The sequence below is a fragment of the Leguminivora glycinivorella genome, chromosome 20 (assembly GCF_023078275.1).
Source record: "Leguminivora glycinivorella isolate SPB_JAAS2020 chromosome 20, LegGlyc_1.1, whole genome shotgun sequence".
Lineage (NCBI taxonomy): Eukaryota > Metazoa > Arthropoda > Insecta > Lepidoptera > Tortricidae > Leguminivora > Leguminivora glycinivorella.
Window position 1 is genome coordinate 9159920 of NC_062990.1, and position 25793 is coordinate 9185712.

At 37.9% G+C, this 25793-nt stretch overlaps 1 protein-coding gene across 1 annotated transcript in view; it reads right to left on the bottom strand.

Annotated features, from left to right (window-relative positions):
- Window positions 1-8073: 8073 nt before the first annotated feature.
- The window catches only part of LOC125237079, an 88007-nt gene continuing 70287 nt past the window's right edge, over window positions 8074-25793 (bottom strand). Inside the window, exons 8-12 of the mRNA XM_048144031.1 lie at window positions 25428-25463; window positions 19923-19958; window positions 19419-19511; window positions 9673-9789; window positions 8074-8170 (exon numbers count right to left, since the gene is read on the bottom strand). Coding sequence (XP_047999988.1) covers window positions 8150-8170; window positions 9673-9789; window positions 19419-19511; window positions 19923-19958; window positions 25428-25463 — 303 coding nt within the window. The 3' untranslated portion in view covers window positions 8074-8149. The remainder of the gene's footprint in view (window positions 8171-9672; window positions 9790-19418; window positions 19512-19922; window positions 19959-25427; window positions 25464-25793) is intronic.

Sequence of the window (25793 nt, forward strand, 5' to 3'; positions counted from 1 at the left end):
AATGTCACTGTTCTGGACGTAAGTGCATGCTGTTCTTATAAAAATAACAAAGTCACTATACGTGTGGCGTTCAGATTTGAGGAGTTCCGTTCTAACATCATCAGCAGTTCCACTGCACCAAATGTCACTGTTCTGGACGTAAGTGCATGCTGTTCTTATAAAAATAACAAAGTCACTAGAAGTGTGCCGTTCAGATTTGAGGAGTTCCATTCTGACCATCATCAGGAGTTCCACTGCACCAAATGTCACTGTTCTGTACGTAAATGCATGCTGTTCCTTTAAAAACACAAAAATCACCATATGTATGCCTTTCAGATTGAAGAGTTCCCTCGATTTCTCCAGGATCCCACCACCAGAACTGGGTTCTGAGAAAAATGGGAGTAATGGGACCAATCTGTATGCATATACATTAAATCAAAAAACATACATACATACATACATATAATCACGCCTGTATTCCATAAAGGGGTAGGCAGAGCACATGAACTGCTAAGTTTCAGTGCCACTCTTGGCAAAAAGGAGTTGAAAGAAATCCAAATTGTGACATTGCAGTGACAGGTTGCCAGCCTCTCGCCTACGCCACAATTTAACCCATATCCCACAGTCGACTTCTACGACACCCACAGGAAGAAAGGGGGTGGTGAAATTCTTAACCCGTCACCACACGGGTACGGGTCAATCAAAAAAAAAATTCAAAATCGGTCCAGTAACGACGAAGATATCGAGGAACAAACTTTAAAAAAATAAAAAAACATACAGACGAATTGAGATTATTGAGAACCCCTTCCGTTGAGATTTGGACGGCGGTTAAAAATGATATTTGTTCAAAACACAGATATTTGTTCCTGAGTCATGGATGTTTTCTATATATATATATAAGTATATATATATTATATATATCGTTGTCTGAGTACCCACAACACAAGCTTTCTTGAGCTTACCGTGGGCGAGCATTTCTTTTTTTTGCCAATAATTTTTTTTTATTGTTTTAGGGAATTTTAGGTCAATTGAACTCAGAATCACGAGTACTTTCAATCTCACTGGGAGACAAAAAGTGTCCCAGAATTTCCATAAATTTTTTTTATTTTCCTCTTTTGTTACCCCATAAAACATGTACGGAAAATGGTAACAAAATAAGAAAAAATTGTATGGGCCAATTTTTTTAACTACTAGGATTGAAAAGGGTGCGTAACATAATGAATACAAACTTTTGGCATATTCTCAATTTACAAACGCTCAAAAAGTATACTTTTTTTATGTATAATGCACAAAAGGTATAATTTCAATTTGTATAGATACAAATAATATAACATACAATATATATACTACCGTATACTATAATATACATATTAACTAATTACATTTACTATATCTTTAATAATATATAAATATTAAAAAATATAACAACATGTGATATAAATCACAAAATTAGGTTGGGAACCCCACAGAAACGAACCCTGTCAAAAAAGTAGGTTTAGGTTAGGTTTGAACTGTGACCCCACAGAAAGGAATCTTGTCAAAAAAGTAGGTTTAGGTTAGGTTTGAACAGAACCTATACCCCAAGAGCTATCCGGTCTTCCTACTACTGGGAAAATAACTTAATTCTATAACAGTACTTTTTATGTCACCAAAAATTAAGTTTGGTAATTTGGTATAGTTCTTTTAGTGAAGCCACCAAAATTTGTGGCAAGAAACGTATGATATAATAAAAAAAAGATTATTTTAATTCACTAAAAATCAGGCGAAAATGGTATCAGGACTTTTGTTTTAAATTCGACTACTTTAATTTACGACCTTTATAACACACTAAGAAACCACCTCTTTTTGTGAATGATACTTCGTAGTAACAAAAAGCGAACTAAATAAATTAGTTATGACACAAGCAATAATAGGACAAGTGAAGTTATGGTTGTTTTGTACATACATTATGTGTTGAAACACTATTTCTACTGAAACCACCCTAAAAACAAAACGGAAGTTCAATTTTTTACTAGCTCGGAAGAACATTCACGGCAAAAATTATATCAGCTGTTGGTTATTATCAAAATAAATTACTATGTATAGTAGCGACACCTATTAATGTTATAGAGTAGTTAAAACTATATACTGTATCTGTGGTTATCTCTATCTATGGTTTTTAAAAGAAATAAAACTAGTTCGTTGTCAACCTTGTACTTGGTCGTTTTATTTAATAGGTTATGGGTCCAGCTTATGGCCTTTAGACTACTAAATCGCGAAAATATAAGTAATTAAGTGTTAACAGTAATTGCAGTGTTATATTTCGCAGTAGGATTAGCTAGTTAGTCTGGCAGTTTTGAACTCTGTGCTTTATCGGACGGTGACTGTGCAAAAATGGCGGCATCGAACTATATAATTAACGTGCCGAAACTTAAAGGAAGAGAGAACTATGACGAATGGGTATTTGCGGCAGAGAATTTCTTAGTTCTGGAGGGAATGATGAAGTGCATCAAACCAGAAAAGGATGCGGACGGCGCTGTGATTGCCGTTTCGGCCGTAGATGACGCCAAGACAAAGGCGAAGTTGATACTCACCATTGATTCGTCATTATATGTCCATATTAAGACTGTGACATCTACAAAAGCACTGTGGGAAAAGCTCCAATCGCTTTTTGATGATTCCGGCTTTACGCGAAGAATAAGTCTTTTAAGAAATTTAATTTCCATTCGGTTGGATAACTGCAGTTCCATGACGTCCTACGTTACTCAAATCATCGAGACAGGACAGAAATTATGTGGAACAGGATTTGCAATAAATGATGAGTGGATTGGCTCGTTGCTCCTAGCTGGATTACCAGAGAAGTTCTCACCCATGATAATGGCTATAGAACATTCAGGCATTCAAGTGACAGCGGACGCTATTAAAAGCAAACTTCTCGACATGGAAACCGGAACTTGTGTCGATGGCGCTGAGGGAGATAGTGCATTTGCCGCGTCTAAAAACTGGCAACACAAAAGTCGACAAATGGCCGCCGGAAGCAAAGATGGCGCTAAGAGTGCTAAGTCAACAAAAACAAATGTCAAATGTTACCGGTGTCATCAAGCGGGACATTATCGATCGCAGTGCACTTATAATCCAAAATTGAATAAAAATGTAGATCGTAAACAGACCAATGCATTCTCAGCTGTGTTTTTGACTGGAAGTTTTAGTAAAAATGACTTCTATGTTGACTCTGGAGCCAGTGTTCACTTGACACCAAACCGAAATTGGATTCAACGTAATTTTCGTGAAACAAGTGATGAAATAGTTGTTGCTAATCAAGAAACTGTTTCAGTAACGTGTGCTGGCGATATTCAGATTGTAACCTCAGTGAAAGACTGTGAATTCGAAATAAACATCGAAAATGTACTTTGTGTACCGAATTTGACAACTAACCTTCTTTCTGTCAGTAAATTGATTGAAAAGGGAAATGATGTGCGGTTTACCAAGACAGGATGTCTTATTTTCAACAAAAACGACGACTTGGTAGCTACTGCAGCGTTGACAAATGGTGTTTATAAGTTAAATACAGTTTCTAGCCTACTAGCCGCTGCTGTGACTACGTCAGGCGAGGTTTGGCACAGGAGAATGGGACATGTTCACAGTGAAAGTTTAATGAAAACAAAGGATGCAGTAGAAGGCATGGATTTGAGTGAAAAAGTTGATATCACCAAATCATCTTGCAAGACATGCTGTGAAGGCAAGCAGTGCCGGCTGCCTTTCAAGCATGTAGGCACAAGGAGCAGTGATTTGTTAGATCGAGTGCATACTGACTTATGTGGCCCAATGGAGGCAGTTTCACTAGGAGGCTCAGTATATTTTCAACTGTTTGTTGATGATTTTAGCCGAATGACATTTATATACTTTTTAAAGCACAAGAATGAAGCTTTAAAGTGCTTTAAAGAATTTAAAGCCATGGCAGAAACTCAAACAAATAGAAAGTTGAAGGCTATTCGCAGTGACAATGGCACAGAATTTTGTAACTCAAGTTTTGAAGCTTACTTAAAGGAAATGGGTATCATACATCAGAAAAGTAATCCATATACGCCCCAGCAAAGTTCCCTGTGTGAACGACAAAATAGATCGGTTGTGGAAAAAGCAAGATGTATGCTTTATGACGCTAAGCTAGATAAAAAGTTTTGGGCTGAAGCTTGTCATACAGCTGTCTATCTTCATAATCGCACTGTGTCTTCAGTGTCCAATGGTAAGACACCATATGAACTGTGGTGTGGTGTGAAACCAGACCTAAGTAATATAAGAATATTCGGTTCTCCAGTTATGGTTCACATAGAGAAACAGAAGAGGACCAAGTGGGACAAGAAGTCACGTCAGTGTATATTACTTGGATATCCTGATAATGTGAAGGGATATAGAATATAATTATGACCCAGAAACAAAGAAAATCTCTACAAGCAGAGATATTATAGTCTTGGAAAAGCCCTCAGAATCATATAGCATTATGGAGGTTGAAGAGAAAGACAAAGAAGAAGTAAAGGACCATGTACTGCAAGATTCAGTGGTAGAAGAAAACACAGAATCGACACTGACCGAAGAGTCAGCATTGGATACATCCAGCGAGTATATCCCTAGTGAATATGAGGATACTATTGAGAATACTGATAAAGATGTTGAGGATTCTCCAAAGGTGACATCCAGACCAGTCAGACAGCGTCGTGCACCTGAAAGGTATGGGTTTGACGGTGTGTTTTTTACCCAGAATAATATAATGGACAGTGCTATGGAGCTGACATTGGAAGAAGCCTTGAAAGGGCCTGAGAGGGACCAATGGTTACAAGCGGTCAAGGAAGAACTTAAGTGCTTTGAAGAAAATAGTGCGTGGGAAGTGGTAGATATTCCTAAAAGTGGTACCATAGTGCAGTGCAAGTGGGTGCTAAAGAAAAAATTTGGACCAGACAATGAAGTGCGTTATCGTGCTAGATTAGTGGCAAAAGGTTTTACACAACAGCCTGGTGTGGACTATGTGGAAACTTTCTCGCCTGTTGTGAGGCATAGTACCTTAAGGATGCTTTTTGCTTTGTCTGTGAAACTTAAATTAGACATCACTCATCTGGATGTGACCACCGCATTCTTGAATGGCGAGCTTAATGAGAATATTTTCATGCAAAAACCTCAAGGTTTTCCCTGTGAAGACATTAATAAAGTTCTTAAATTAAAAAAGGCTATATATGGCCTGAAGCAAGCCTCAAGAATGTGGTATCAAAAGGTACATGAGTGTCTTACTAAAAATGGATATGTAAGGTCAAAATATGAGCCATGTTTGTATATAAAAAATAAAACTACTATAGTTGCACTATATGTAGACGACTTCTTTGTATTCTCAAGTGATGAAAAAGAAACTTGTAATTTGAAAGCAATTTTAAGATCTCAATTTAAAATTAAAGATTTAGGAAGGGTAAGACAGTGCCTGGGTATGTCAGTGTGCTATGATAAAGATAAGGGTGTACTTACTTTAAGTCAAAGTGAATATATACAGCAATTGTTATTAAAATTCAATTTAATTGACTGTCATACCGTTGATACTCCAATGGAAGTAGGATTAAAATTAACAAAATGTGAAAAAGCTGAAAAAAACTTGCCTTTTCAGCAACTGATAGGCTGTTTAATGTATTTGGCTATACTTACTCGCCCTGATATTGCATACTCGGTGGGATATCTAAGTCAGTTTAACAATTGTTATGATAAAGAGCATTGGAGTCATTGTAAACGCATACTTAGGTATCTAAAGAAAACCAAAGATTACTGTATAACATATAAAGGCACCAGCAATAAGGAAATTGTGGGGTTTGTTGATGCAGATTGGGGCACTAACACTTTAGATAGAAAATCGTATACAGGGTATTGCTTTACTTTGTCCGGAGCTGTCATATCTTGGGCTTGTAAAAAACAAGCAAGTGTAAGCCTTTCGTCTACGGAAGCAGAGTATGTAGGGATATCAGAATGTTGTAAAGAGGCAATATATTTGAAAAATCTGTATGAAGAAATTTCAAGTGATATTAATTATATTAAGATTTTTAATGATAATCAAAGTGCCATTAAACTGTTACACAACCCGGTTTTTCATAACAGAAGCAAACATATTGATATTAAATATCATTTTAGTCGGGAATGTGTAAATAACAATATAGTTAAAGTTAAGTATATGCCATCAGTCGATATGATTGCTGATTTGTTAACTAAAGCTTTAAGCTCTATAAAGCATCATACATTTCTGAACTTGATGGGAATGCAATAATATACCTTAACTGTCTTTGCTGTAAATTTAATGTATTTTTTATTTTGATATAGGGAGAGTGTTGGTTATTATCAAAATAAATTACTATGTATAGTAGCGACACCTATTAATGTTATAGAGTAGTTAAAACTATATACTGTATCTGTGGTTATCTCTATCTATGGTTTTAAAAGAAATAAAAAACTAGTTCGTTGTCAACCTTGTACTTGGTCGTTTTATTTAATAGGTACCGCCGTGTACCGGATAGCATCACTCCGACTACGGTCGGGCCTAGCTGAGTCTCTTACTGGAGTCTTCTCAGCTGGGCTAGATAGAGAACCAGTAACCCACACTCAGATTTAGTTGAGACCGCTCAACTGATCTGCGCTGGGGCGCATAACTCTTTAGGAGTATTCCAGCGTAGCAAATAAATCATTTTCCCCCGGCTACCTTCCCCACACACGGTCCGTTTGCTCTTACGGCCCAAAAAGCCAAAGAGTCCAAATCAGGTACATGCATTTATAAACAAAACTTGGACGACAAGATACAGGACTGGACGCTTGAGAAATTTTTAACCGCCACGAGACTTAGTCACAAATCCGGGAAAAAGGATGCTGAGTCCTATAATTACATAATTGAGGTTCCTGGAGTGATCCGCAAGGCCCTAATTAAGAATGACAGGATTTTTGTGAACTGGTCGTCGTGCCCAGTGAGAGATTTCACCCTAGTCACACGTTGCTTCAAATGCCAACTCTACAATCATGCTGCAAAGACCTGCAAAATGGAGTGCAACATCTGCGGACATTGCGGGGAAGCAGGTCACACTTTCAAAGAATGTCCAAAAAAGGACAAACCTCCGTTCGCACTTCAAGAAACCGAACGACCATCAAACAGGCGACCCCGACTGCCCAGCGAGACAAATGGCTGAGAAAAGATTTATAAATTCTGTAGACTATGAAGGCGCTTAGGAGCGCCTCTTAACATATTTTCATAGTACTTTTTATTCCCATTAGATTATCCTTCTTATGTATAATATAATCTTGTTCCACCTAGACAATTTTCTGTGTCAGAGTCTAAAGTATGCGATGTCGCGGCTCTCAAACAAATTTTTGGCTCTGCCGGAACCCACTGACAATTTTAGCAATTTAAATAACTTCACAGAACCTTATTTTAACATACTTAAGTCACGTAATGCATGCTATTTGTCACTAATGAAACATAAACAAACTTGAAAATGATTTACGTAAATTTGACTTTGACCCTGTTTATTAAAATTCTGCTGATATAGGAAATAGCATGTTGTACTTTAGTAAAAATGTGTATCAAGCTAAATTACACAACACAAGAAAAACACGTATTACTCATTATCCACCTATGTAGCTATGTTTATTGTATGACGTAGGTACGATGATACGAAATTTTGCTCATGCATCCATAAATTATTTAATTACCTAGTTGAGAACCTGCTGTAATATGTTTTTTGGTTATTTATAATTAAAATAATTAGCTTTATTATAGTGAATAATTAAAAATAATTTACCAATTAAGTCCTAGTTATTGCCTGAAACGGCTGAAACACAGGAACTATCCTAGCTCAGGCATTTGTATAAATCATCCCTTATAAAAGTAGTCCTTAGTCTTTAAGAAAAACCACTGTACACTTATGTTATTCATAATAAATTATTTCTATTTCTATTTCTATAATATATTAAAAAAAAAGATGCATGCCATGTTTCATGCTTTCTGCCACAATGTGTTGTACCTTACTAATTCCTGCTTAGGCGCCGCACGCACTAATAAGGAGTCATGGAATTTGTTTTTTTGATAAGAAACAATGTATTTTTTATAGATTCATTTTTTATTTCACCAATAAAGTCTTCTTAGTTGTAGACTTTGTCAATAATTGCAGCGGTAGAATTTTTATCCAATCTTGTCTAATATCTGAAATATATACAAAAGTGTTAATTTAAAACAAGAAATGTACATACTTATTACGTAGATATCATCACACCAAAAACATACCTGTTAAAAAGGGGTCCAAGTTCCTATCGGCTAATTGTTTCCCTCAGAAGGTTTGAAATCCAACCCAATGCCAAGTTTAGATGCAATTTAAAATATGGTATAGTTGTGAAAATACGTAGGTACTTGGTTAAACATATCTAAAATTATAATACTTCTAAACTTGAACTTGGCAGGTTAATTAAACTTTCCAAAAAATTAAAATCAAAATCAAAATAATTTATTCAGCAAATAGGCCGCAGGGGCACTTTTACAAGTCACATGAACATATTTAGTATTGGATTGGATTTCAACCCTTTTTTAGGGGAACTACAATATTAGCCGATAGGAACTTGGCCCCCTTTTTAACAGTTATGTTTTTGGTGGGATCTCAAAACTTTTTTCAAGAAATCGTGCCTATTCTTTTTCTTTTTGTGCCATGTTATGTATACCTGATAATACTTGTTTTTTTAAGTTTTTGTATGGCAATATAACACAAAATTAATATCATATAATTATCCTACCTACATGCACAATATACGTGACGCACGTCAAAATTGGCTGCCCAGAAAAAATATATTAAAGAAAGTTCAAATTTCGTTTTTTTAAATTACTAAACTATAAAGTTTTGGGAGCTGAAATTTGGCATACTCGATATTAATATAAAGACGAATCAATAAAAAAAAATCAAGCCAAAACTCGCTGGGGGCAGATTCACTTAGCAAAAGCTTGTCCTGGCATGGCCTTTGGAAGCATAATACACCGTCTGGGAATGAATAATATTTTATAATAAAGACTAGTAAAGTTATCGTCGGACTGGGTATTTTTTTTTACCTACAGATTTGGAAACCTTTTTATGCTTTAAAACTAGTGGGTAAAAACGCATGTTATCCATCCACTACCGCGAAAATCGAACAAACCAAAATGTGTCCCTCTGAAACTAATATTATTATATTTATTCTTGATTTAAACTAGTCTATTATGTGTACTTTGCAACTTGTCGATATATTGTTATCGACATATACTACTCGTATTCACTATTTTTTTTTATTTTGCTGTCCGTTGTTTTAGTCCGTAGGATTGTAGATTATACTTAAGTTGCGAATATGCTTACAAATCATTATGCGCAAAACTATTATGGCAACTCATACATGTGCATACTCATATATGTTTATTTCAGCGTTTATTCTGTATGCTTAAATTATTTTATAAGGAACGAGTTTATAACCATTACAAAGTATGATTAAACCGTTTTTTGCGCATCAAATGAATGCCAATACCACTGTAGGTATGCACTGAAATGTATGACTAAATACGGTTACGCGATATGATATTATTTATAAAGTATGACATCAAACATTATGCGACCCGATTATGTACATATGTCACAGCAGGCTGAAAGTTAGCCGTATCCAGCCAAACGGCAAAAAGTAGAAATTGTGAACCTTGGTTACGGAGTATTCTATCACGTTATTAATTTCATTTTGCATCTCTGGATTGTCCTCTGTCATAAAGCTATTGGGGTCTTCAGCAATCTTTTCTTTCATAATTTCAAGTGCAATCTGGAATCAAATATCGTTAAATTACTAAGATAACATTGTAAGTAATCAATAACATTGTAAGTATGTTTTCTTTTGTTAAATTGACATAAATAGTGGTTTCTCATTTATACACTTCCGTTGCCTAATGAATGAATGAAATAATATACATAATCATAATCTAATATGCATAATCTTATTTTCACCACATGATCACACCAACTTGCACTTGCTCAGGTATCAATATTGGTAGGTACGTATGTGCGGTTAAACAACAACTTTGGCACCTTGTAAAACATATAACTACTAGCTTTTGCCCGCGGCTTCACACGCGCAGAAAAGTACTTTCGTTATTTTTATTTAATGTACCTCATCATCATCATCATGTCAGCCCTTTATCGCCCACTGCTGAGCATAGCCTAATGTACCTATGCATCCTTTAGATATTTATTATCGGATTGCAATAATCTAAACATCAAAATAATTCTTAAGTTTTAATTTATCAGACTTATAATTTATACTAAAAGCATTATTACCAGTTAAATTAATCATTAAATTAATTAATTATAAAATAAATAAAAAAAAACAATTATTACTACATATATATAAAAAAAAAGGTAGGAAGGATACCTAAAGGAACCCGTTCTGGGCCATGCCGGGCCCAAAGGTCCCCATCACGCTAGCAGCGTTACCCCGCTGTATGGCGATGGAGACCTGTTGGACAAGCCATGACTCAGAACGGGGATCTGTTGTTTTCTCCCTGAGGCGCTTTCCGATCTCTCGGAAGAGTTCACGCGCCTCCCTTCCCCAGGGCCCGGCTCTGCATCCTTTTGTAGCTATAGCACCACATACATACATACATAAAATTAGGCCTGTATTCCCAAATGGGTTAGGCAGAGCACATGAAACAGCTCAAGGGCCAGGGCCACTCTTCTTAGCAATTAATGATTTTAAAGAAAATGTTACTGTGATATTGATGTGACAAATTGCCAGCCCCCATCAACCACACCCAAAAGAAACCCATTTTATAATTTCACCACCTCTTTTCCTCCCGTGAGTATCGACTGTGGGATATGGGTTCCATTATGATGTGGGCCTCCTCTGAATTTGCAAGATTGAGTGGTACTGAATTTCACGTGCTTTGGGGAAACAGGCGTAAGTGAGCATGTGTAAGGCTTGAACGATGTGCACAATACTGATGTAAGTTCTGGTAGGATTACAAATTTTGCCCTCCGTTATCAGATATTCTCGGAGGGGTCATACACATATAAATTCTGTATATAAATTTAATAAACGGCAAAGTCCTGCTTGAGTGACTGACAAGAACGCGAGTAACCAACAGGAAGGCTAATAAGAAACGTTTTCTTATTAAAATACCTAAAATTCAATTGAAGAATTTGCATCATTACCATTGAGGAGATGTGGGTCATGATGAAATGCAAGAACCCTGCCATATACTTTTAATCCAACTTTGAAATCAGAATGTCACCAATTATTATTGAGAGCCTATAATATCCCACTGCTGGGCAAAGACCTCCCCCGCTTTTTCTATTCCTCCCGGTTTTGAGCAGTCCTCGGCCATTCTCTCGAAAAGGAGTCTTAACTCGTTCCGCCATCGTATACGTCGTCCGCCGGGTCCCCGTTTTAGCCTGGGTTGCCACTCTCTGGTAATCTTGGCCCATAGCTCATTCGACGTTCGGCAGACATGACCAGTCCAGTCCCACTCCAGCTTAGCCACTTTCCGAACTAGATCGACTATTTTTGTTTGTGAGCGCAGCGTGGTGTTCTGAATAAAATCCGTTAACTTTAACACCTAATAATCCGCGCTCCATAGCTTGCAGACAAAGTCCGAGTTTGGACCCGCCGTCAAAGACCATCAAATTTGTGCACCGTAATAGGTGAGAATTGGAAGTATGCACATATCCATGAGTCTCCGCTTAAGTGCGTTTTCACATCATGCGATCCGATATCGGATGTCGGGTCGCTATCCCATAATACATTACAGAAATCCTTCTGACATACGATATCGGATCAGATAATCTGAAAACGGACTTAGGGTCAGTGGCAGTGCAGTGTTCGCCTTTCGTGAGATATTTTATGGACCAATAGCATTTCCGCGTCTTCAGTCTGTCTGTCTATGTCACTAATGCACCAAAGTAATAGCAGGCACAGTAACGCTTCAGCATCGTAACCGAAGAGTGACAAGTACGTCATAAACGATTTGGTGGCAGTTTAAGAATTTCAACGCCCCGTCTCTTCCCGAGGGTGTCGTAGAAGTCGTCTATGTGATTCGGGTTAAATTGCGGCGTAGGCGAGAGGCTGGAAACCTGACCTGACACTGCAATGTCAACATTTTCGTTTTATTGCATACCCCTTATTTGCCAAGAGTGACTCTGAAACTTAAGTAGTTTCATGTGCTGTATCTACCCCTTTTATAGGATTCAGGCGTGATTATAACTATGTACCTATGTATGTATAAATTTAGTAAAATTTTAATGACTCCCCGTTCAGGTAATCTGTGGGTCTGCAGCATCTAAGTTTAAAGATCAAAGTTGAAAATCCTTTGTTAAATAATCGCCACGGGGACTTTACACATAAATATCACAAATTCGTCCACATCGGTTTCTTAGATAGTATACAAATGGTTGTTTAATTTTATCGCTGACTGTACTTTCGTTTTACAGGCAGAGAGGCGTTTCACCGAGAGAGTTCTAAAAACCGTAAAATCTGTTCAAATTGAAAAAGTAAAGTTTCATCCCCTATTTTACCCCCTTAAATGGATGTTTTTCCCAAAACGCTGAAATAACTTCTTCTTTCTCACTCCACTATATTTTTACCAAGTTTCAAGTCCATAGCTTAAAATAACATTTATTTCACATACAAACTCTGATTCCCTATTTTACCCCCTTAAAGGATGATTTTTCCAAAACGCTGAAATTACTTTTCTTCTTTCACACTCCACTACCTTTTTACCAAGTTTCAAGTCCATAGCTTAGAATAAAACTTATTTCCCATACAAACTTTGATCCCCATTTTTACCCACTTAAAGGATGTAAATCCAAAATCACTGAAATCGATTTTCTTCCATTTTCATTTATTAAATTTTCACGAAGTTTCAAGCTAATATCTCAAAATAAAGGTAGATCCCCATACAAATTTTGGACACCAATTTCACCCCCTTAGGGGACGAATTTTGAAAAGTCCTTTCTTAGTGCGCCCCTAGACCTTATACGAAAACTACGTGCCAAATTTGGAACCAGCGGTTTGGGCTGTGCGTTGATTTAAGTCACTCAGTCAGTCAGGACTTTGCCTTTTATATGTAAAGAATGCCTGCTTTTAATGCTTTAATTATTAGATAGCAACACAAATGAATATACGTATAACGTTAAGGTTTGAGGAGTTTCCTCAATTCCTCATGAATCCGATTATAAGAAAACGAAACTTGACAAACTTTGACTTGAAAACTCAATATGCTTAACAAACATAACTAAAAAACAAATGTCACTGTTCTGAACTTAAATGCATGCTTTTCTTATAAAAATACCAAAGTCACTATGAGTGTGCCGTTCAGATTTGAGAAGTTCGGTTCTGACCATCATCAGCAGTTCCACTGCACCAAGTATCACTGTTCTGGACGTAAGTGCATGCTGTTCTTATAAAAATACCAAAGTCACTATAAGCGTGTGCCGTTCAGATTTGAAGAGTTCCGTTCTGGCCATCATCAGCAGTTCCACTGCACCAAATGTCACTGTTCCGTACCTAAATGCATGCTGTTCCTTTAAAAACACAAAAATCACCATATGTATGCCTTTCAGATTCGAGGAGTTCCCTCGATTTATCCAGGATCCCTTCATCAGAACTGGGTTCTGAGAAAAATGGGACCAATACGTATGCATATACATTCAATCAAATTTTTTTTTCAAAATCGGTCCAGTAACGACGGAGATATCGAGGAATTACATTAAAAAAAAACATACAGACGACTTGAGAACTGTCCTTCTTGAGAGATTTGAGGCGACGGTTAAAAACAGGGTGTATAGACTAGCTTTTTCCCGCGGCTTCGCACGCGCAGAAAAGTACTTTTTTGTTATTTTTAGGGTTCCGTACCTCAAAACGGAAAAACGGAATCCTTATAGGATCACTCCGGTGTCTGTTTGTCCGTCTGTAACATCAATTGTCTCCGAAACGACCGAATCGATTAACTTGAAATCTGGCACACATATGTAAACCTGTGACCCAAAGACGGATATGTAATTTAAATTAACCAGCGAGTGGTTCGAGAATAGAATCCTGAACTTGCGAGTTTTTTAACACACGAGAAGTAAAATACATTTGCACCCAAGTGTAACACAAAACTTTTCCCCTCACTATAGCGAGGAAACTACAACGCAAAAAATGCGTTTAAAAACTGCTTCCAGTAGTTCCACAGGTGGTAAATCATCTTTTTTACTAGATTCACCTACTTTTATCAATTTTAAAGCAGTTACATAATTTGACTTTATTCAAGGTCAAATTACTTTACCCACTAGTGGATAAAATGCGTTTTTACCCGATAGTATTAAAGGAAAAAACACGTGTTTCGGAGCTAGTGAGGGAAAAACATTATTGTCTATTGCGCACAAAAAATAAAGTGAGCATTAGCTATATTTCAATTATTATTATTAAGGGGAGGCCTTTGCCCAGCAGTGGGACACAGTGGGCTCTGAATAATAATAATAATAATAATAATAATTATTATTAAGGCAGAGTAAATATGATCACTACGCGAATTTTATTTCAAAGAGCCAAAATGCTTCAAAATCGATGTGGCAAATTGTTAGACAAGGAACGAGGTCAAGCATAACTCCGACCTCAGACTGACTTCACCGATATTGTCATGAACTCGAGCGGGGCAGGGTTCGACTCCCAACAGGCAGCAGCGAGCGCGATGTATGAACGGTTCGCGTGCGCAGCGGCGGCGTGTGGCGCGCCGAAAGCTAACTTGCCGCTCTCGTGCGAGTTGCACTTAATCTAGCACGTGCGCCCGCTCGGCTGATCGCAGTATCCGCTTGCGGCCGTTCTGTGCAGGTGAGGTTTTTTCTATAATAACACGAATAATTCTGCATAAGTCTACGAAATACCTCTATGGAATATCCATGGAACTTTTATACATCGCCGCGGCTCCCCTTTCACCTGTTCTAGCGGGTTTGTATAATCAATGCATCCTCGAAGGTGTGTTTCCCTCCCCTTCATCGTGAGTAAAATCTTCCCAATGGTGTAATGCCATCTAGGCCACCGGACCTTTTTCTGTATGGTACCGAGGTACGTTTTTTTCTTAGACTTTATATGTCTATACGGAGTTATATAAATGTCTTTGGTACATATAATATGCTTAGGAGCGATAAGCAAATAGCCCATATTATTAGGAAATCTGTATCTGCTAATCCCCGGTCGTTTTATCATGGGTCACATTGAATGACGTTTCTTGTAGTGATACCTGAGCACTGATCCCACCGCGAGCTAGTAAACATCGACGTGTCTTTTATTTGCACGGGAGTGATTATCTTTTGTTCATTTTTATAGCCGGTAGCTCATAGCTTACTAGCTCGTGGTGGGACCCAGTGCCTAAGTATCGTAACTTTTTTTAGGGCAATGGTTGTGTATTAAATAGGCAAGTCAGATAATGTCTTGCATTAATTAAATTATTTACTACTACACTACTAGCTTTTGCCCGCGGCTTAGCTCGCGTTAGAAAGAGACAAAAATTAGCCTATGTCACTCTCCATCCCTTTAACTATCTCCACTTAAAAAATTATGTCAATTTCTTGCTCCGTTTTGCCGTGAAAGACGGACAAACAAACAGACACACACACTTTGCCATTTATAATATTAGTATGGATTTTGACCTGAATTAAAGTCAACTGATCAATTTACAAATACAATAAGAAATTATGAAGCTTATACTTAATATGTACTTACATATGTAGGGGGAAAGAGTCCCGGCAATGATGGAACACAGGCTGAACTAATAAAACTAGAGTGCATGATGCCTGTTCTGTATAATCTGCTTTGTAAATGCTGGGAGGCGGGACACATCCCTCAGGATATGCGAGATGCCAATATCATCACACTGTACAAAGGGAAAGGAGACCGCGGTGACTGTAACAGCTACCGCGGCATTTCCCTTTTGAGTATTGTTGGCAAGTTATTTGGGCGTGTAGTACTAGTAGGGAGACTCCAAAAACTTGAAAATTGTATATACTTAACCGGAGTCACAATGTGGTTTCCGTCCCCAGCGTTCCACTGTAGATATGGTTTTCTCACTTCGTCAGCTACAGGAAAAGTGTAGAGAACAGAACAAACCTCTGTTTATAGCCTTTGTAGACCTTAACAAGGCTTTTGACACTGTCAGCAGAGAGGGTCTATATACGGCACTTGAAAGTATTGGGTGTCCCCCTAACCTTTTGCTCCTTGTCAATTTTTTTCATCATGACATGAAAGACACTGTGGTGTACGACAGCAAAACATCCCAGCATTTTGAAATGCAACGCGGTGTACGCCAGGGTTGCGTTATAGCACCCACACTGTTTGGTATTTTCTTCTCCCTGCTTTTAAAGGTTGCTTTTTCTAATAACCAACAGGGGGTGCATTTGCATACAAGAGTCGATGGGAAGTTATACAACATCTCTCTCCTCAGATCCACAAAGCATCGCTAGGACTTCTTCGTCGACAGTCTCTTGTTTGCTGACGATGCAGCTTTTATGGCAAACTCTGCAGCCGAATTGCAAAACATCATGGATAGGTTTTCGCGGGCTTGAACTTTGTTCTCCATGTCCATCAATGCCAAAAAGACAGTCGTGTTAGTGCAGGGCTGTGCGGAAACACCCAGAATACTGGTGGATGGCACAGCTTTGGAGGTCGTCGATAAATTTTGCTACCTTGGGTCGACCATATTAAACAATCTCTCGCTTGATGCAGAGATCGATACCCGTATTGGCAAAGCGGCGACCATGTTCGGGAAGGCTCCGTTCAAGAGTATGGTCTAACAAACATATTAGAACCAAAATTATAGTATACCAGACTTGCGTTCTAAGCATACTTTTGTACAGAGCAGAAACCTGGACGACGTATGCAAAACAGGAGCGACGCCTTAACACTTTTCACATGCGCTGTCTACGCAACATTTTTGGCATAACTTGGTAGGACAAAGTGACGAACCGAAAGGTTCTTGAAAAAGCGCAGCTGCCCAGTCTTACCGCTCTTCTCAAACAGAGACGCTTGCGGTGGCTGGGGAATGTGCACCGAATGGAGCCCTCCAGAATACCTCGACGTGTCTTGCTAGGTGCAGTCGCGTATGCTAAAAGGAACGTTGGAAGACCGATGCTACGCTTCAAAGACTGTGTTGAGCGAGACATGTCTGCATTTCAAATCGACCATCAAGCCTGGGAAACCTTAGCTGAAGACCGAGGTCAATGGTGAAAGCGTGTTGTGGAGGGGAGAGGGCTATGCGACGAAGCCTGGTTTAATGCTTTAGATAATAAAAGGTGTCGCAGAAAGGAAACCGAGACTAGAACCTCAGGTGGTAAATATGAGTTTCCTCTGCCAAAAATGTGGCAGGTCGTGCCGCTCGCGAATCGGCCTCCACAGTTACCAAACCCGTTGTCGAAGCAGCAATGTGTAAATCGTCTGCAATAGACGCAAAGGCATGTGATGATGTAGGGTAAACTCGCCTTATTCGATGACACGCGCTAATTAGGTGATACGCTTTGAAGCACTATTCCGAAAGACGATTTTTTGATGTTTCACCGAATAAGGCGTGTCACCGAATGAGGCGAGTTTACCCTACTTATTTCAAATTTACATAATATTTTTGAAAAATTAATTTCTATCAATTTTAATATTGTCTTCGGTTACCGCCATAGTTACTCATTTAATAAAACTATGGATAGGTTAATTGATTAATTGTTTATTAACATAGTAATATTAGTAATGGTAAATTTTTTGAATATTTTATAACTAGCTTTATTAATAGCGTGTGAACCTCCCTTAAAAATATATTTATTAATGGTCATGGTTTCGTTAATATTTCTTGTATGTGGGTAGCTTTTGCACATTGTAATTTTTCCTCGGTCACCCGTTGACCATGAACGCTGTAAAGTGTTCGAAACGTCGGGATGAATTGTAAATTCATTATACGCAATTTAATCCGTTTCCATAGTTTTATTTCTATCAATTTTATTGACATAAGAATAAAAATTTAAAGGTAAAAATAATAATCAATTAATCTTTCACGCTAAATTTCGTAGTCCATGAGAGCTTTCAACGAAATACCGTAATATTCATATGACAGAGCTTATTGAATAAAACTGATGACCCCCTGATGAAACTGACTGACTGAGGTGTCACAGAAAACACTCTGCCTGCTACTTCTTTCAAGCAAACAGCCAGATTAGATTCAAGAACTACCAGCAAAACCAGCATAACTCCTCGCACCATTTTTCTTGCAGATCCTTCCGTCATCTGTTTTCGAATTCTGTTATTTTAGACAGCAGTGTCGATTCTATGGCATTTTTAACCGCCGCCTCAAATCTCTTAAGGAAGGTGGTTCTGAATTCGTCTGTATGTTTTTTTTAATGTTTGTTCCACGATATCACCGTCGTTACGGGACTGATTTTGATTTTTTTTTAAATAGATGTATATGCATTCAAATTGGTCCCGTTTTTCTCAAAACCCAGTTCTAATGATGGGATCCTGGAGAAATCGAGGGAATTCCTCAAATCTGAAAGGCATACATATGGTGATTTTTGTGTTTTTAACGGAACAACATGCATTTACGTACGGAATAGTGACATTTGGTGCAGTGGAACTGCTGATGATGGTCAGAACCGAACTCCTCAAATCTGCACGGCACACTGTTCTTATAGTGACTTTGGTATTTTTATAAGAACAGCATGCACTTACGTCCTAATTGTAAAATTGTAAAACGTTAGTACAGAATTACAGATATGTTTGTAGCAATACATGCTTAGAATTATATGAAAAAAACTTGTGTGTAGGTATTTGTGTATTTTCAGTGGCTTAAATAATTTAAAAAATATCAGTAACTACATATATTTATGAGTTTTTAGATGCTTACATATATATGTATTTGTGAGAGTTGCTCAGTTTAATATGACAGATGATTAGTGCACATAATATTTATGAATGATTAATCTGCTCAGATAAAAATGCACCTTTCTATGCGCATTTATTTTTGAAGCCTTGGATTTGCTCAATACATTTATGAGCTCGACTGTACCTACCAATTTTCTTCGTGTTTGTGTGGTGAAAAATTTTGTGTTTCACACGGTTGCAATTTTATTAACATTCGTGCCTTGAAACTCGGAATGCCAGATTCCACTTCATTCAGCATTCAAGCATCTTTAATGGCATCTTCGCTTGCACGGGTATAATTATTATATTTTATCAATATTAGCAATTAGTATATGCGGTAAAACCAATTAATTTTCGTAGGTATAAATAATATAAAAGTTCTAACGTTTTCTCTGTATTGATGAATTGTCATGTTCTAGATGAATTGTATTGCTGCCACTGTTGCGTTGACTTTAAATATATATTCTGTCACTTGCTATTTAGTGACATAGTTTTATGCTACTCCAAGCTTGATTCCTTACCGTTTTAGCCAAGGGAGCTACCATGGGCAAATCTTTGAGGGTTACGAAGGACGACATTTTATCAAGTTCATAAGCGGGTATTACGCGGTCAATCTAAAAAAAATACATTATATTTAATGACAGTATATTACGATATAAGTGCGACAAAAAGGAAGTTCGAAACGTGGGGCGATAAATTAAAACACGACTGAAGGGAATTATGTCAACATCTCTGTTTTACTTGCAAATCGTCACTACTTTGAAAATAACTCGTATCTTCTTCTGTCAATTAAAAGGCAAATGTAGTAAGTATGTATGGGATGCATATAGACTTACTGCGTTTTAACTTTGAGTAGCAGTTTCAGATACGAGATTTTTTCAAAGCATTGACGAAATGCCACTTTATTAATCCTAAACATTGTTGGTCATAAGGTCATATTCATGTTTATAAGTAATTGTGTTTTTATTTTCGACTAAATTAAATTAAATTGGAGGTCTTTAAATTTAATTTATGAGTATACTCACATATGTATCCAAAATCTCACGAGCCTCATGATTGATCTAAAACCATGAAATGTGGAGTAAGTTATCAAAATACACAATGAATAAATTGGTACCTTAACTAAGACTAAAATTTTACGATTCACCAAAAAAAAACGTTGCCAAAAAAAGTTTCACATCCCAAACTATTATTCCCAAATTATCACTTCCCAAATAAACGTTTGGAAAAACAAGTTATCGCAAATTGACAATTAGCAACACTTTTTTTGGCAAATATTTGTGTCCCAAATAATTACTTGGTCAAATTTCATTTTACCAAATATTATTTAGTCAAATGTACTGTTAGGCAAATTTCCATTTCCATTTATTGTAATGGAATTGCTCACAAAAAATTTGTTTGTTGATTTTATTTTTGTGTCCAAGATTTTGAATTCTCTTAAACCATAAATATACTTTGCGTTCCAGTTTTTACACGGCAAAGTCGACATTGCCATCAGTTTCTGAATAAAAGTCTTATGTTTATATAATTTTCCTCGTTAATATCATTTTAATTCTTATGTTAATATAATTCTAATTAACCTCGGTTGGAGGTCTGAATATCCTTTTATGGACCAAGAGCCCAGGGCCGCCAGACCTTCCTCAAATTCTCAAGGATGAAACTTTGGGACAATGTAGAGTTTGTATCGACGTTTAATGTCTGCATCTTTTCTAGTTCGGCCCGTCAGCCATGTTTTTGCTATCAAGTGCTGAAGGTGAAAAAAAAGTACTAACTTTCCTTTAATTCTCAAGGCTGATTTTTATGTATGTATTGTGTTAGAGCACGTTGTTAGAAATTGTTAATCATCAATGCCAGACCGTTTCCGCCGGCCCTAATTTTTGCCAGACGCGATAAATTTGACAAAAAACCACTCTAACTTTCCTCATTTTCTCAAGCCTGATTTTGATATATGATACACAGGGAACTATAACTAGACCGTTTGTAAGCAGCCAGACCAATCGGATGGACCCAACCATCCGCCAGTGATGATTATAGATAGTTAGCCGAAACTACAAAAGCTAAGAAGTTGAATTTTGCACAGCAGTTTACGTTTATAATGTATACATACATACAACATACATACAATCACGCCTGTATCCCATAAAGGGGTAGGCAGAACACATGAAACTACTAAAGCTTCAGTGCCACTCTTGGCAAATAAGGGGATGAAAGAAAACGAAACTGTGACATTGCTGTGACAGGTTGCCAGCCTCTCGCCTACACCACAATTTAACCCATATCCCATAGTCGTATAATGTATATTAGACGTTAAAAGCGATTCTGAAAAATTTGACCCCTAAGGGGGTTAAAAACGGGATGTTAGATTATATGGGGATCCAATTTTATTTTTAGTTAGGAACTTACAACTTGGTAAAAAGGTAGTAAATAGAAGTAGACGAAAAGTAATTTCAACTTTTTCGATTTTTGTCCTTTTAGTGGGTTAGAAAAGGGATGGCAGTTTGTATGGGGACCAAATTTTATTTTGAGTTAGGAACTTAATACTTGGTAAGAAGATAATAAATACAAATTGAAGAAAAGCAATTTCAGCGTTTTTCGTTTTTCGTCTCCTCGGGGGGTTAAAAAGGGGAAATCAGTTTGTATAGGGATCAAATTTTGGTTTGAGTTAGGAACTTGAAACTCGTTGCAGAGGTAATAAATAAAAATAAAATTAAAGTGATTTTGGCGCTTTATGATCAGCACTTGATAGCAAAAAAATGGCCGTCGGGCCGAACTAGAAAATATGCAAACATTAAATGTTGATACGAACTCTACATTGTCCCAAAGTTTCATCCTTGAGAATTTGAGGAAGATCTGACGGCCCTGGGCTCTTGATATATTAACATTTGTGAGACGTACGCTCGCCAGCACAATTTAAAATATAATGCGCTCAAAAGCGAGTAAATGGTTTTTAAAGCGGGTAGCAAGTGCCCAACGTATGTCCCTCCTATTTTATTGAATGGGCAGATACTGAAGAGGGTGTCTTTCAAATATCTTGGGCATTTGGTAACCGAAGACCTGCGTGATGATGCCGACATCGAAAGGGAACGCAGAGCATTGGCAATGAGAGCGAATATGATAGCGCGCAGGTTTCAACGATGTACGGCCCAAGTAAAAATAACACTGTTTAGATCGTACCTACTGTACATCGATGTATACCTGTAGCCTATGGACAAGATATACTCAGCGTTCGCTAAATGCTCTGCGGGTCCAATACAACGATGCGTTTAGGGTGCTGTTGCGGCTGCCGCGGTACTTTAGTGCGTCCGGTATGTTTGCTGACGCTAGTGTTGACGGATTTCATGCCACACTTCGCAAGCGTTGTGCCGCGATGCTCGGTAGGGTCCGGGGTAGCCGCCACAGCCTCTTAAGGCCTGATTTAGACGGCGTGCGAACTCGCATGCGATTTTAGTTACATTGCAGGCTGTTGAGGTTACACAAGTTTGCGCAGCCATCAAATACCGCAATGTAATGAAACTCGCATGCGAGTTCTCGCACCGTCTAAATGGGCACTAACTGTAGTAGCCAGCCGGTGGGAGAGTTGCCTTTTGAGGCACTGGTGCTCTATGCATGTGAGCCAAATTAATAAATTTAATTGAATTTAATATAATTTAATTTATAACTATAATTTATAATATAAGTAATGTAATGTGATGTAGATTGTAAATTTTAATTTAATGTAATATGATATGATATGGATTTTAATTGTCCGAAATAAATGTTTTTTTTAAACACTCATTTGTATGTAGGCCTGTCGGTTTGTGTAAAAAAACACTTACAAGATGTCAGCGGGCTAATTAAAACTGGTCTCCATACTAAGTAGTGATGGGAATCGTGCCTATTAGAAATCTGTCGATACTCTGTCTATTTATAGGTACATACCGTGTACACCTTATTCTCTGTTCATAATTTAGACCAATAAGGGACTAAATGCTTAAGTAATCGATAATACACAATGACGTTCAATAAAATATTATACTTTTAGCCCTTTCCATAGTCACTGCAGGCAAATGAGGTGTTAATATCGAATCGAGTTCATCACTCTAGTGTTGTTGATTTTCATATAAAATTGCGTACAAACTGTTCTCCGGGTTTAAATATCTAGTAACTAGTTGTTAGAACGTTTTCCCTTCACTAGCTCGGAAACACGTGTTTTGTCCTTTAATACCAGCGGGTAAAAACGCATTATATATCCACTAGTGGGTAAAGTAATTTGACCTTGAATAAAGTCAAATTAACTGCTTTAAAATTGATAAAAGTAGGTGAATCTATTAATAAAGATGATTTACCACCTGTGGAACTACTGGAAGCAGTGAGAAACGCATTTTTTGCGTTGTAGTTTCCTCGCTATAGTGAAGGGAAAAGTTTTGTGTTACACTCGGGTGCAAATGTATTTTACTTCTCGTGTGTTAAAAACTCTCAAGTTCAGGATTCTATTCTCGAACCACTCGCTTCGCTCGTGGTTCAACTATAGAATCCTTTCACTTGCTCGTTTTTCAATTCCACTCTCGGCGTTAAAATACAACTTTGCCCCCTTGTATAACAAATAACTATTATAGAGTAACACACATATTTCAACTAAGGTCAGTGCGCAAGACCGGCATACTTTATTTGAAATAAAGTTTGTGTGGACAAAACTAGACTATTAAAGTAGTCTGGAGGGTAACCTATCGATGTTTCGAAAATCCTTGTCCGATTATCACTTGTCCGAAAACGGTTGACAGAATTTTTATAATCCAAATACATTGTTTACCATATTTTTAAAATGTCGCTAGTTCGCTATGCCACATTATCGTTTTCCCGAAACTCTATTGGCTTCGTGCGAAGTGCTAGGAGGGGGTAAGCAAAGCGATCGCAGTGCTTGCGGTGGTCAAAATTGACACTGATTGTGGTTGTCATCTATCAAAACTCATAAAATATTTATATTATAATACAATTCGTAATGTTTGATATAGGGTAAATAATGGCATAAAATATAGTCGTTGCACGTTCTATGCGTTTCTTAGAGCACACTGGAAATTGGATCAAAGAACTATATGGATAGCTACGGTGGAAAGAAAACGTAAGTGACATGTCAAAACAAAACAAAGGAGTGGAATTCCTTGCCGGCGGCTATATTTCCGAGCTCATATAACCCGGCAACTTTCAAATCAAGAGTGAACAGGCATCTTCTGGGCGAGCTCACTCCATCGTAGGCCACGTCTTTGCCTTTGGCTAGTCTGTGGTCAAGAGTAAGCCCATTTATAAAAAAAAAAAAAAAATATAATAAATTATATTTAAGCTTTGTTTACCTAATACTGTGCAATACGCTGTTAGTATTTTTCCTACCGTAAAAGATTATGCTTAAAGATTCAGGCCTAGCCTGGGAATAGGCCCGTGTCGGATGATCCAACCACCTAGCGAGAGTCTCTCGAGATGTTGGTCGAAACTCTTCGCTATGAGACCGTTCGCTGAAACGACTATCGGGACAATGATCGTCGAATCAACATCCCACATGGCGGTTATCTCGTAAGCCAAGTCTAGGTACTTACTGGACTTGTCCTTCTCGGCTTTCACGAGATTCTCATCATGGGGGATGGTGATGTCGACGAGCACGGCCCGGCGTTGCGATCGATCTATTATGACAATGTCAGGCTTATTGGCTACAATAGTCCTGTCAGTGATAATAGATCGATCCCAATAGAGCGTGGCACGTTCATTTTCGAGAACTGGCGCAGGTATGTACTTGTAGTACGGTACTTTGCGGTCCACAAGGCCGTATTGAAGAGCAAGTTGCTGGTGAATGATCCTGGCTACGAGATTATGCCTGTGCAAGTACTCACCGTTAGCTAGATGAGAACAACCGGAGATGATAAGCCTGAGTGACTCTCCGGGACGGCGGCATGCCCGACAAATGTCGACCGTACCGTCCTTCAGGATATATTTCCGGTAGTTGTTCGTCATCATAACTTCGTCCGCAATTGCACAGGCAAAACCCTCGGTTTCTCCGAAGAGGTCCCCGAATCGTAACCAGTTCACCGATTCGAGCAGGTCTACATCGGGTCCCGTGAGGGCCTTGTAGAACCGCCCGTGTAGCTGCTTGCTCTCCCATACCGCCTTGCGGTCCGCAGTACTTAGTACCACAGGTTTGCGCCAGTTCTCTTTCGCCAAGGAGAGCGGCGTGAGGTTTCCTTCTACTGCCACCACATCACGATGCATCCCACACTCGTTGTACGTATGTTTATTTTTAGTGTAATCTTTGTGTATTTTGTAATATTATGTACCTAAGTATTATGTTGTACAATGTGAATGAATTTGCATGTTAGATAATATATCAATAAAGTGTTTCTATTCTATTCTATTAAAAAAAAACTTCCCGGCCTAGGGCTGCAATACTGTATTGTATTAAATTCCTTTACTATTTCAAGCCTATTTCAACAAACGTAATGGCAACATTTCATAATTACCATGTTTGAGAAAATATTAATTTAAAATAGCAAGTAATTCACGCTTACCTCTGCCGGTTCCGGTTTCAATAATATGTTTGATACCTAAAATGAAAAAAAAAAACAATTTTTGTGAATTATACAATACAAGATAGGTAGGTCAGACAAATTAAATAAAAACCAAGTGCGAGTTGGACTCGCCCACCGAGGGTTCCGCCCACACTTTCACTCTAAATCTCATTTAACTCTAAAGACTTCACTAGAAGTAGGTATAGGTGCTAATGACTATTGTTAGATCAGTCAATGAATGCTCAAAAGGGGGGTCTAGGTGGAATGGCCGAAAGCAGAAAGTTTCACTACGGGATGTTGTTAGGGATAGTCAAGAGACATACATACTAAAAGTCCTCGGACTTTGGACCTGAGCTCGAAGAGGGG